The sequence below is a fragment of the Mycetomoellerius zeteki genome, unplaced genomic scaffold, assembly GCF_001594055.1.
Source record: "Mycetomoellerius zeteki isolate Tzet28-1 unplaced genomic scaffold, Tzet1.0 scaffold327, whole genome shotgun sequence".
Classification (NCBI taxonomy): Eukaryota; Metazoa; Arthropoda; class Insecta; order Hymenoptera; family Formicidae; genus Mycetomoellerius; species Mycetomoellerius zeteki.
The window spans coordinates 1,201,880-1,215,273 of record NW_017257313.1 but is presented as its reverse complement, the minus strand read 5'-3'; the positions used below and the strand labels follow the sequence as shown (position 1 = coordinate 1,215,273).

Sequence of the window (13,394 nt, the reverse complement as noted above, 5' to 3'; positions counted from 1 at the left end):
TAGATCAAATTTTCAAACTTATTCAATTAAATATAATTTTAATTTAATCAATTTGTATAATAAAAGTTTGGCATTGCTATCAATCTCTCTCTTATTTTAAGTGTGTGTGAGCGCTGAAAACATAAACTTCAGAAAATTCCACTTTAGATAATCCATTGCAATATTGAAATAATTCAAAATAAACTTTCCAAATTTTTCTTGGCATAAAATAAAAGATCACGAAAAATTATTATTAATCATGTAACGTCGGAAAATTTTGAAATATAATCTCACATGTAATTTTACAATGCTCCTAATAAATATTTTACAATGATCCTAATAAAAAAGCTAGAGCCATCAAAATATATATATATAAATTTTTAAAAACTTATTATTTATGACCATCAACTAATTGACTATAACTCATATATGTAAGTCATAAATAATTGTATACTAAATGAACTTGAATACTTTTTTTACCCTAGAGAGAAGTTCCACAGAATGAGAAATAATTTAATTTTATTTTAGTAAACATCAAATTATCGACCAATTACTTCACTCTTAGTTGTTATAATCGTAATGTGTATCGTAATGTGTCTGTAAGATAACGATGTGGCAAATATCTATGATAACACTTTCAGTACACGGTTATATCTTGCAAGACTTGATTAGCATACATATAGTGGGGAGACTGATTACAAATATATATATCTCTCTGTGGACACCTTCGAGCTATCTGAGTGTTAAATTCCACTCGTTACACGACTAGTAGAGACGCTTTCCCTGCAGATATCTGATCGATCCACACACAACGATGTCAACTAAAAATGAAAAAATTGGGATTATTGGAAGGTAATCAACTCTAATTTAGATTGTAATTTAAATTGTTTAAAACTGCAAGTTGTAATAATTGTGCAATATACATTCATCGTTTAATGCGATTTTCCAATAATTGCTAATTGATTTCTCCTTATAAATCGATGTCAAAGAACAGTAATTGATTATGAGCAATTACTATTTTTTAATAGAGCATATCGTTATTCTGATATATAAGTTTATGAGTGTATTGGATTGGTTATATTATTTGAAAAATCTTTCCCTCATAATTTTAATTCTTTTTTAAAATTATTTACGAATTGTTATGCTAAAAGATTTGTTAAAAGTGCGTTTTAAGTTGTCATTTTAAAGACTAAAGCAACTGTTATTACACAAATTACCATTTATGTAAATAAATTTATTTATAGAACATAATAAATAATATAAAGAGAGGCAAAGTTTTAATTTGTAAAACTGACCTTCACAGTTAATTCTACATCAGGGGAAACTGTTAGTTTAGAAAGGAAAATTATTATATTTGTGTTAATCGCGATGTATGGTGAGTCACGATATGAAATAAGCAAAAAAAAAAAACACTCAACAATATATTCACAATTTACAGAGTGAATTAAATTCTGTTTTCAATATTTTATTATATTACTATTATTAATCGATCATCGATTTTTTTAAGCCATCAAATTATAATGTTTTACGAAGACACTGAAAGAAAATTCGTAATTATATTTTTTTGTAACTTACACTCGTCCAAGATAAGATAATACGTGGTAAATAACGTTTCTTACAGTTATATCTAACGGAATGAAACCAACATCATAACACGCGAGAGTAAACTTAAAATTAAATGTTTATCGTAATATGAGATTACAGATTTAAAATTAAATATCGTAAGTTCCATATCTCTTCATAAGATTATTTCATCTTTGTAATATTTATTATAGCGGATTAATCGGACGTAGCTGGGCGATGCTCTTCGCCAGCGTAGGATACCAGGTGACTATTTATGATATTGTTCAGGATCAAATTAAGAATGCATTGGAGGATATCCATCAACAATTGAAACATCTCGAAACTAGCGGCATTCTCCGTGGTACACTGACAGCGGATCAGCAATTTAATTTGATAAAGGGTTTGCCTATCTCTTCTATTTTAATCTACAGCAATTATTTTTATCTTTTAATCAAGAAATTATTATATAAAATGTAATGACTGCAATAATTACGTATTGAAAGATTCAAAGTAGTATTGAGTTTTCATCACTGATGTTATAGGATAGCTTTCCTAATGATTTTTTAAATTCCATTTGTCACGGAATTTAATGGATTCATTGTAGGATCATTGGATTTGGCGGAGACTGTGAAGGGAGCAAAACTGATCCAAGAATGCGTGCCAGAAAATCTCTCGTTGAAGACAAAAGTTTACAACGATCTTGATAAAATTGTTGATGACAAGGTGATTCTGTCATCTTCGACGTCTACGTTCCGCCCGTCTCTTTTCAGCGAAAAGCTGAAACACCGTGAACAAATTATCGTCTCCCACCCTGTATGTATTCTCAAACTATTTATAATATAAAATGTAATATAGATTTTTTCCGCTAAATCTTTGTGTTATACAAATCCAATTAGCAAATTAACATTTATGTATAAGAATTCATATTTATATTACATTATATCTGAAAAAGACAAGTTTATAAAATTACAAGATTTATAAGATTATATATTAAGTTTATAGTTACGAAGTTATAGTTACTAAGTTTAGAGATATAATCTTCTGATGCAGATAACAAGTACTTGTTTCTTTTTCTTGAACTCAATCTCACTGACATGGCACAATCTTCTAAATAACTGAAGAATTAACAAGATTAAACAAAAAAGTGTTGATTATTTGCAAGAGTATTTATTTAATTATTTGGTAATTATTATACTGTCGTAAATACAGGTAAATCCTCCTTATTACGTGCCACTCGTCGAAATTGTGCCAGCCCCATGGACGCGTTCTGATATTCCTAAGAAGACAAAGGCTATCATGACAGAAATCGGTCAGAAACCAGTTGTTTTAAACAAGGAGATTGATGGTTTTGCGCTCAACAGAATACAGTACGTAATCGGATGTTTTGCTTACACAAAATCATTATTTAAATTATCATTATCATTTGACTATCTCTTGACACTTCACATGTAAGAATCATATCAATAGATATGCACTCTTAAATGAAGCCTGGAGGTTAGTAGCTGATGGAGTGTTAAATGTAAAAGACGTTGATGCAGTGATGAGCGAAGGTCTTGGAATGCGTTACGCTTTCATTGGTATGTTCGAGGCCGCACATTTAAATGCCGAAGGTGAGCCAGTCATTAAGAATTATCTACATAACAATTAAACGAAGTTTTTCCATGGGAACACAATTTACGTTGCAATGTATCTTATAGGAATGAAGAAATATTGCGAAACATATAACAAATCGATTTATGATACGAGCATGACTTTCGGACCGACCCCCAGATTCGTCGGTGAGATGGCGGAGAAGATCAGCAATGAATTGAACGAGATGTGTCCGCTCGACAAGTTGCAGGAGCGACGAGCATGGCGAGACATCGCCTTGACGAAGTTGTCTATACTCAAGAAAGAGTTGGAACAGACAAAACAATAAAAAATTATGTATTGTATATATCCAAGTCATAACATTGAAACCGTTCATAAAACAGACGTGTCTATAATTACATACAGGCAGGGTTGGGAACGTTATTTCATAAAAATAATGCGTTATAATTACATAGGAAAGTAACGCGCGATTCGTTACTTTTTCGTAATGTTAATATTAGATTAAAAAATTATATTACTTAATAATCAATATTAATTGTAAAAATCAATATTAAAACTTAAAATTCTAAATTAGTCTCTATATATCAAGCTTTTATTCTTATATTAAACTTATATTTAAATCTCTTCGATAATTTTTTATATTAATATTTTTATATATTTTAATTCACCTAATTCGTTACCGTTATCGTTACAGACAGAAAAAAGCAAGCTCGCTGTACATAAGTACATTACATATAGATGTATCTGTTTTATAAACGGTAGTCTTATTCTTATCAGATTAAATGTATGAGATATATTATTTTTTTTGGTTGTGAAAATTAAACGCGAGTTGTATATATATTAATAATTGAGATAAATGTATTATTTGAAATTTACCTATCTTAAAATTATTCCTTTAATTATATAATTTAAAAACATAAGTCAAAATGAAATATTTTATTTTATTTATATAGCTACAGACTTTAACGTTTTCCTCCAACGCGAGGTGCGGACTTTTGCGTCACTTTAGCAACTTTCTGTTTTGCTACTTGTTTTGCTTTCGGAGGAGCAACTGCCTTTTTTGTTGCTTTTGCAGCTCTCTTTTGTTCTTTTGCAGCCCTGAGAAAAAGGAAACAAATGAATCAATTAAACATCATTATGACATATTAGATAATAATATTATATCATTTGTATGAATCCGCAAAAGCCAGACAATGTAATTAAAGATACAGTTCCGGGTGAAGTAATCCAGTTTTATTCTAAGACATTCTGAAATCTGACGAAGCAAAAGAGACCTCGTCAGAGGAACAGATGTCTATTGTATGTAATCCATTTGCATGCAAAATACATGGTGTCCCAGACCTTGCATGACACTCATCAAGCAGATTTTTGATGTTTTCAAACATTAATTCTATTTCCTTCTCTTTTTCTGAATACCTTTACTACTATACTACTATATATATGTATAATATGTCATGCCCGAGCACACAAATTTCAGACAGTTCAATTAGCTAACTTTAAACCTTTATCATTTAAAAACTTGTAGTCTCGACTTTTTAGTACTAGGATTTTTGTTTCAAAACGGTCTCAGGAATCTACTATTAATGGGTGTTATGTGAAAGGACATCTTATATATTTATTATTTAATAATAGGTCGTTCACATTGCTTGAAATTTCCAAAAATGTTGCACTCAAAATGAGATAAAACATATATTTAGATATTGAAAAGAAAGAAAGCAAAGATGCTGAATGCAAAAAGAACAAGCAACAGGAACAGACTTCAATATATATTTGAACATTAAAGAAAGCGAAGCTGCTGAATAAAAAATATAAACAACGTAAACAGACCTATTGTCATTTCTAAATTGTCTTAAAACAATTTCTAATGAATTTCAACAAATGAATAGAGATATAATCGAAAGAATACATACTTGATTGCCTGTTCTCGTTGGGCTTTGCGAATTTCTGGCTTCATGTTACGTTTAGCCAAGATATCTGTGAGGGAAGCACCCACGATTGCACGCTGGAACTTCTGTGCCCGTCTCGTCCTCTTCTTGGTTTGCTCCTCTTCCTGACCCTTTTTGTGTTTACGTCTGAAAGACAGATCACGATTCCATTAATAACAGTCAATGCTTGAGAAATATCATATATCAGTTTGACATATATCTTTACCTGTATAAAACGGTCCATGTTACTTTCCTAGGATTTCGCCTCATCAAGTGTGCAGACTCGCATTTCGAGTTGAGGAAGGTAAAAGTCTGAGGAAATGAGACTAAAATTGGTTACGCCAACACGTGCAATAAAACAGATGATTGAGTAAATACAGAACGCGGTGCGATATTGGAGAAACATCACGGAGTCATGATGTTCGATTATCCTACTTATATCATCATTATTTTGTCGATATTACATTGTCATCTCAACGGTACTCACCTTTCCGTCAACTTTGACCATGGTCTTGCCATGGCCCGGATAAATCTTGTACCCGCTGTACGCGCACAGGCCGATCCTGGAAATATCATACGTGAATTAATTACGAACATTATGCTGACACGTTGCACGACGTTCCCCTCCTGGATATAATGAGATCGCACCGAGAATATTGGATGTGTATCTCGCGAAAAAGCATAACTTACTTCATTTTGGAAAGATGCAAAGAAACGCGTTCAACAAAAATGGCCGATCTTCCCTTACAATTCCTAGGACATGCGCTGATGCACGAACAGACAAAACGCCATTAGGTTTGTTCGTGTTGCTTGCACTTTTTGCACTCACCATCGATGCTTTCTCTCTTTTTAACATCCAAATATATATTCATCTCGTTTTAAGTGCACAAATTTTATGGAGATTTCAAGCAATTTCAAGCAAGGCGAATAAACCTCATGGTGTAAATATATAATAAGGTGGAAACATTCCCATGGATGCGCTACACAGCAGTAGGAGAGTGAAACCTGATTTATAAAGCCTTGTGTCCACGATGCTAGAAATTGGTCCGAGATCTCGGAGAGAGAAAGAATTAACCAATCACATTTAAACAATTTAGTCACATGATCAATGCGATTGGTCAATTCTTTCTTCATCCGAGATCTCGGACGGATTTCTAGCATCGTGGACACTGGGCTTAATGGCCGTAACCGTGATGCCTGGTTTATGCTTCGGTTTTAACCCTAAAATCCTAAAATTCAGCCAATGGAATACAGATTTCCGTTAGGACCAATTAAGACTGGTAGCCCTATTGGCTGAATTTTAAGATTTTAGGATTACAGCCTTGTGTCCACGATGCTAGAAATTGGTCCGAGATCTCGGAGAGAGAAAGAATTAATCAATCACATTTAAACAATTTAGTCACATGGTCAATCCGATTGGTCAATTCTTTCTTCATCCGAGATCTCTGACGGATTTCTAGCATCGTGGACACTGGACTTTAAGCCTTGTGTCCACGATGTTAGAAATTGGTCCGAGATCTCGGAGAGAGAAAGAATTAACCAACCACATTTAAACAATTTAGTCACATGATCAATGCGATTGGTCAATTCTTTCTTCATCCGAGATCTCGGACGGATTTCTAGCATCGTGGACACTGGGCTTTACTGACGCTGCGTCTATTCATCAAGATTTTAGAACTATTTTAGAACTGAATAAACGTGAACGTGATTATATGCGTTGGAAGCGTGGTACCGGTGGTATGTACTTCGATTTCTGTAAGTGAAATTGGCAATCCACCGACCAGAAGAAGATTGTATGTATTTCTTAACGAGGTTTCGTGATCTAACTTACATTATAAACAACTGGTGAGTATGAATAAAATAGAAAGTATATATTAACTCGAACACCAACTTCTAAATCCTCTTGCAGAGTTGCAGTACGTGAACACTGTATTTTGCTAGAAAGGTGTATGTTCTTTTGAGAATTATACAATGGTGATGGAGGAATCAGATATGGAATTAGCTTCGGAAAGTATACCGGTTCCTCAGGTACAGGAGCCAATAGTCGACACAGTTAAACGCAACAACAAGCCGGGCGTTTCGCGTGGTAAACCAAGGCTGAGAAAGAAAGCGTTGCATGCCTCGATACTTAAGCAAATGGAGTTTTATTTTAGTGACGCTAACTTGAACAAGGATCGTTATTTGTCAGGACTTTTGAAAGAAAGTCCTTGTAAGTATTTTTTCTTCGTTACTTTGATCTAAGATAATCCTTTGATTTAATGTACCTTTTTTAATCACATTAAATCAAAATTCTGATCGTAATTATGCTGGTCTTTTAGATGTGGACCTTGAAGTATTCACAAGATTTAATAAGCTGCGGGAGTTGACCACAGACACAAACAGAATAGCTAAGGCTCTGCAGGGATCGACTATATTGAAGGTATCAGAGGATGGTACAAAGGTCTGTCGATTAACACCGATTCAAAAGAAGGAAGATATTGATCAGTGTACAATTTATGTACAAAATTTACCTCCAGATTCGGATCACGACTGGTTGATATCTATTTTTTCTAAATACGGATCAGTAGAATATGTCTCGATTCCACGTTATAGGAACAATAAGAAGATAAAAGGGTTTGCATTTGTAGAATTTGATAAGCCTAGTAGTGCTCAAGAATGTATTAAGGTAAGAAAAATAGTACCTGTCAACGATTGCCAAATATAATTACAGATGTGGAAGATAATAGTTATAACTTCCATCACACTTGGTAACATGTTATAGCTTAAAATTTTATTTTACAGACATTTCGGAAAAAGAGATGTGTCTTGCCATCATATATATCTCCCAATGAGTTATTAAGTATAACGACATTTGATGAACCTAATAAAGATGCAGTAGTTGAAGTAATAAATTCAAAAACTAAAACAAGATTGAAAGATAATGAAAACGAAAAGGCATCCAATGAAGTGGGAAATATTGGCCGTAAAGGACTCCGTTTGAAGAGACTGATGACAGAAGAAGAAGAAACCGAGACTAAAGGTAACATGTGTGAAATGGATATAGGGGATAATACTAGTAAACAAAGTTCTAAAAAAAGAAAATATTCTTTAGAAAAATCTGTTACAGATGAAAGCGATGTTAAAGTTAAGAAAAAGAAAAAGGAAGTTGCTGATCAAAATATAATAGATCAAGATGAAGGAAAGAAAGTACCAAAATATGAATCTGAAGATAAGAGTGATACTCTTGATAATGAAACAGATGCAGCAGATAACAATAGCAAACAAAAATTTAAAAAAAGAAAATATTCTTCAGAAAAGTTTGTTGCAGATGAAAGTCAAGAAAAAGACATTAAAGTCAAGAAAAAGAAAAAAACCACAGATCAAAACATAGCATACCAACAGAATGAAAAAGAAAAGGTGCTAAAAGAAGAATCTAAAGATAAGGATAATACTTGTGATAATGATGTACCATATAATAATGATAGACAAAGTTCAAAGAAAGAAAAATACGCCCTGGAAAAATCGCTTGTTTCAGATGAAAGTGATGTTAAAGTAAAAAAAAGGAGAAAAACTATAGATCAAAGTACAATAGATCAACAAAATGAAAAAGAAAAGGTGCTAAAAGAAGAATCTGAAGATAAGACTAATGCCTATGATAATGAAACAGATATAGCAGGTAATAATGGTCGACAAAATCTAAAAAAGAGGAAACTTGCTCTAGAAAAATCATATATTAAAGATGAAAGAGACAGCAAAGTCACTGGAAACAGTATAGAAAATCAAGAGATTCCGAATAAAAATCGCAATAAAATCACAGAAAAAAAGAAGAGAAGACTTACAATAAATGATACAATCACTACGGAAGATAACAATGGAGAAGCAGTAAAAAAGGAATGTCAAAAATCAGCTATAAATTCAAATAAAAATGAAACAACAGAATTGGAATATCCACATGAAAACAATGACAACAACAAAGGAAGTGCTTTATTACAAACTGAAAAACATTCCACTAGCGATTTCGGCGCAAGAAATAGCGATATCGAGGAAACTAGTGATGAAAGGAAGAAGAAAAAGAATAGGAAAAAGAGAAGTAAAATTCATGACAATGATATTTATAGTAAAATAGGATTGCAAATAATGGCAAAATCAGATTGGAAGCGTCTTAGAAATAGATATTTAGATTTGCAACGATATAAAATGAAACAACTAAAAGTACATTTGAGAAAAGCTGAGGTCGAACGAGACGGAATTATAAAAAATGGATACCATGATAAAACTGGACAGACTAATACATTGCATGATAAATCAAAACATGAAAACGATAATGGAAAACTTGAAGAAAAGTCTTGTGGACGCGTTAATTATGCGCCAGGAATTATAGTAAAAATCGAAATGGATGAGCCTTGTACAGATACGCAGAGTTTCAAAGTACATTCATATCATTAGAAAAAAAATTTAAAGTTAAATATTGCATCCTCAATTTTAATAAGAATCCTTATTTTTAATTTCAGATGAAGTTAAAAGACAACAATTCTATAAAATATGTAGATGTAATAGCTGATTCTTGTGAAGTCTATGTAAGATGCGATACAGCAGAAGCTGCACAAACATTTGCACAGCAGAGTTACGAAGGAGGACATTTAACTATTTTAGAAGGTAAAAATATATTTAGAAGCTATCTTACATATTACGAACAATATATTTGTTACCAACTTTATGTGCTCATTTTCCAGGCGATGAAGAGAAATTGTATTGGGACAAGATAGTGGAAGATAGGATGGAAAAGTTGAGTAAAAAGAAAAGAGTCAAGCAAAGGGGACGTGATAAATTGCTCAAACGAGCAGAGAAAGAACTTGGAAAATGTATAAAGTTTGATCAAGATTGACTTATGGTATTATTCAACTTTTTATAATTAAGTTAAGCTTAATCCGGCGTGAGTGAGGTCGAATATCTCATACCCAGACATTTTTAAAACAAATATTTTTGTTATTGTGTTTAGGACATCCAGCAGAAAGTAATATAATATAATAACGAATCATTATATAGTACTATCATAAGCAAAATCTTTAAATAAATATATGTGTATATATGATATCCACCTCATAGTCGGTGTAACAATTATCCACCTCATTCACGCCGGGTTAAGTATATGTACATACATACGTCCCAAGCGCGCACATTCTAATCAGACACATCCACTCATATCAGCCGGTGTAACTTTTCCAGTGTACCATCAATGAGAACATATTGTGTGCCTTCCAACAAGTGACACAAATGACACGGTGGATCATTACATCCTTGTTGTTTACCAATGTCAAACAAAGATGACATTATCACTGTGTCGCACTATGTTGCTTGTTGGAAGGCATTATTTCGCTTTAGCCAGTTAACAATATGTTCGATAGACGCTTGCTACAATACAAGAACAATTTGAAAACTTCGCGGTCTAATTCATAAGGGTGCTGACACACGGATCACTTTGTGGCATGATAAAACAAGCGTTGATTTGTTCACATACACTTTATGCTTGTGAATCTATAGGTTTGTCCGCGTTACTTACACTCTTTATACTAAGCTTCTTCACTTTCTCTCTTTTCAATATTTTAATATCATAATTTTATTTGTGAATCTATAGGTTTGTCCGCGTTACTTACACTCTTTATACTAAGCTTCTTCACTTTCTCTCTTTTCAACATTTGAATATCATAATTTTATATATTATATAAGATTATATAATATTATATAAGATTATATAATATTATATAAGATTATATAAGATAAATATATAATAGGCCTGGAGCTGATTTGGAAGTGTCACTTTTGATAGTTAAGGATAAGTACAACCGTGTAAACGGTATTCATAAATATAAAGAACGCCAATAATCGATAAAAGTTAGATGTTATGAATATAAGTCGAGTTGGCTAAGACACTCGCCCCAGAAAGTCGAGAGATCCTAGATTCGAATCCTGGCTGAGATAATATTTTTCGCAATAAGTTCTTTATCAAATTAATTTAAGGAGGATTATTTTATGTGCTAAGACACTCGCCCCAGAAAGTCGAGAGATCCTAGATTCGAATCCTGGCTGAGATAATATTTTTCGCAATAAGTTCTTTATCAAATTAATTTAAGGAGGATTATTTTATGTATAGGAATGTCCGAATGTTTCGGCGCCTTATCATTTTTATATTTATATTATTAACATCTCAGATCGATTGTGTCCGAACGTTTCGGCGCACAGTCACATCTGAGATAATTAAATTTAAAAATTAGGAATATGTATTGTATTTATAACATCTAACTTTGACTGATTATTGGCGTTCTTTATATGTTTGATAGTTACTTTTGATTTTCTAACATCCAAATAATATTAATAATAATAATAAAAAAACTCTGTAAACAGTGAATGCGGGGCAATATGTTTCAAATCCTATAGCCCTGCAATGCCCTATATGATTTACAGCTAATATCATCCCTGAATTCGATCGTTCTATGTCTCTACGCAGTCTAAATGTTATGAAACAAAAGGAGTAGGGATGATGTTGGCAAACTCGGTTGATAGGTGCAACCCGGCTCTAAGTTTGATATATAAAATCAATATATAAGCTTTATGTCGAATATATAGTGTTTTCTATGACTGAAATAGTATATATTTTTGGAACTTAAAATGAGATAGATATCTTTGATATTTGGTGAAAGCGAGAAAGAGTTTAGTGCATACTAAAACTATCAGTATGTGTACAGTGTGTGTCTAGTAGAAATAAGCAGATCTTAAATCTCGTTTTAAGTGTAAACATTTTTGAAAATTTTAAGCAACGCGAGCAAACCTTATATGTTCTAATGCATAAAAGCATTGCATTAAAGCTGAGACACCATATTAAAAAATAAAAGTAATTTAAAATCTAAAAGTGTATGCTTTCATTGTTAGGTCACGAAGTTTTCAAATTGTTCTCGTATAAATCCATATATATGTGTATGTACATGTAAATAATGGTATCGCCATTAGTATATTGAAATCATTAAAGAAAATTTGACAAGATTAACTGAGTAAATTGTATAAAATATTTAATCCTTTTTATCATTTACAATATTTATCATTATAGTACACAAGATATTATTTTCTAACATTAAAATATTAATTTTAAGTCTACCATCTTCCTCTCCCTCCTCCTCGACCTCCACTTGAATTGGAACGATTAAATCCACCGCCTCCTCCGCGACCTCTAAATCCTCCACTGCTGCCTCTGTTTCCGAAGCCACCGCCTCCTCCTCTTCCGAAAGATGCTCTGCCACCACCTCTACCTCCTCCTCTGCCTCCACCACCTCTTTTCATGACTCTGCCACCGCCTCTGCCTTTTTTCTCTCCAGGAGGTTTTGGCAAAAACCTCTGAAGAGGCAACAGCTTTGCTGGGTCGATATATAACTATAATCAATAGACAATGACATATGTAGAATTTATATACAAGTATTTCTGAGATGATGTGTGACTTGATGACTTGTAATTGTTGGTTTGATCCCGACTTTTATCCCACATATGTTTAGATTTCATAAGTGTAAATAAAAGAATTTTTGTTTCAAACACTCATGACTGCATTTAGTATTCATTGTGAATATTAAAAATCTATCATTCATATTATGTATACTATAGATTTTCGATACTCACAGTGAATAATGGAATGCACCTCACATTTCAATAATGATGAAATTGGTCTCAAACTGTACTGGATTAATTATACATTAAAGACTGCTTTATATGAACTATCTAAATACATAATTCAATCAATTTTGACAATGAAATAATATATTTTCATTGTGTTAAATAATGACAATATCATTATTAAGTAGTCAATCATTTAAAATATTTGCACATCTTTACATTTAATTTGGCTAATTTTTTCATTTCATGTATAACAGCTTTTAGTATGCACTAATCTAGTATAATACAAGACTGAATTCGCTATAAAATATGCAGGATGTTTACTAAATACTTTAAAAGATTTTAAGAGATAATTTCTCACATATAATTCAAGATGAAAACTTCATATGATACAATATATCTGAAACAGCTTATAAAGCTAGAGTATCAGAATTAAAGGAAAAATATTTTATTCCAAAAATTTTGAAAATTATTCAAGTTATTTTGATGAAACTTTATACATATATAAAGATTCAACAAAATAACCCAAGTAGTTTTTGAAATTTTTGGAAAAAATAAAATTTTTCCTTTAACTTTGACACCCTGTATTTTTGAAACTAAGCCATTTCAGAGAAATAATTATATGAAATTTTCGTCTTGACTTTGTGTGAGGAATCATCCCTTAAAATCTTTTAGAATACTTAGTAGTCATTTTATATATAA

General features: G+C 32.1%; 4 protein-coding genes across 9 annotated transcripts in view; 2 read left to right on the top strand and 2 right to left on the bottom strand.

Annotated features, from left to right (window-relative positions):
• The first annotated feature begins 636 nt into the window (after positions 1-636).
• Had1 (beta Hydroxy acid dehydrogenase 1) lies at positions 637-3,569 on the top strand. Its single transcript, XM_018452008.1, has 6 exons — positions 637-831; positions 1,755-1,942; positions 2,147-2,355; positions 2,752-2,909; positions 3,010-3,152; positions 3,240-3,569. Exons 1-6 carry the CDS (start codon positions 794-796, stop codon positions 3,458-3,460), a joined length of 957 nt encoding a protein of 318 aa, XP_018307510.1. The 5' UTR covers positions 637-793; the 3' UTR covers positions 3,461-3,569.
• Positions 3,570-4,053: 484 nt separating this feature from the next.
• Positions 4,054-5,846, bottom strand: RpL24 (ribosomal protein L24). The gene is made up of 5 exons (XM_018451916.1): positions 5,748-5,846; positions 5,545-5,620; positions 5,284-5,369; positions 5,043-5,204; positions 4,054-4,230 (listed from the first exon to the last, which is right to left on the bottom strand). The coding sequence occupies exons 1-5, from the start codon at positions 5,750-5,752 to the stop codon at positions 4,095-4,097; spliced, it is 465 nt and encodes a 154-aa protein (XP_018307418.1). The 5' UTR covers positions 5,753-5,846; the 3' UTR covers positions 4,054-4,094.
• A 926-nt stretch (positions 5,847-6,772) lies between these two features.
• Larp7 (La related protein 7) overlaps positions 6,773-13,394 on the top strand; it is a 7,209-nt gene continuing 587 nt past the window's right edge. Inside the window, exons 1-7 of one of the 5 annotated variants that reach the window (XM_018452015.1) lie at positions 6,774-6,902; positions 6,967-7,266; positions 7,376-7,722; positions 7,839-8,076; positions 8,164-9,464; positions 9,548-9,692; positions 9,770-10,621. In XM_018452015.1, coding sequence (XP_018307517.1) covers positions 7,029-7,266; positions 7,376-7,722; positions 7,839-8,076; positions 8,164-9,464; positions 9,548-9,692; positions 9,770-9,921 — 2,421 coding nt within the window. In that variant the 5' untranslated portion in view covers positions 6,774-6,902; positions 6,967-7,028 and the 3' untranslated portion in view covers positions 9,922-10,621. Of the gene's footprint in view, positions 6,903-6,966; positions 7,267-7,375; positions 7,723-7,838; positions 9,465-9,547; positions 9,693-9,769; positions 10,622-13,394 lie in introns of those variants that run through there. The other 4 variants (XM_018452010.1, XM_018452014.1, XM_018452012.1 and 1 more) reach the window with 4 other exon arrangements.
• Positions 12,138-13,394, bottom strand: part of Gar1 (Gar1 ribonucleoprotein) — a 2,363-nt gene continuing 1,106 nt past the window's right edge. For both annotated transcript variants that reach the window (XM_018452016.1, XM_018452017.1), the window contains exon 4: positions 12,138-12,458. In XM_018452016.1, the coding sequence (XP_018307518.1) occupies positions 12,183-12,458 (276 nt within the window). In that variant the 3' untranslated portion in view covers positions 12,138-12,182. The remainder of the gene's footprint in view (positions 12,459-13,394) is intronic.

Excerpts from the sequence above, each read along its gene's own strand:
- RpL24 (XM_018451916.1), bottom strand. Across the intron at positions 5,205-5,283 it reads ACATGGACCGTTTTATACAG|ACGTAAACACAAAAAGGGTC; the intron begins GTAAAGATATAT and ends TCTGTCTTTCAG. Across the intron at positions 4,231-5,042 it reads CAACGAGAACAGGCAATCAA|GGCTGCAAAAGAACAAAAGA; the intron begins GTATGTATTCTT and ends CCTTTTTCTCAG.
- Had1 (XM_018452008.1), top strand. The coding sequence starts at position 794 with ATGTCAACTAAAAATGAAAAAATTGGGATTATTGGAAG. Across the intron at positions 2,356-2,751 it reads AAATTATCGTCTCCCACCCT|GTAAATCCTCCTTATTACGT; the intron begins GTATGTATTCTC and ends TCGTAAATACAG. Across the intron at positions 2,910-3,009 it reads TTTGCGCTCAACAGAATACA|ATATGCACTCTTAAATGAAG; the intron begins GTACGTAATCGG and ends TCATATCAATAG.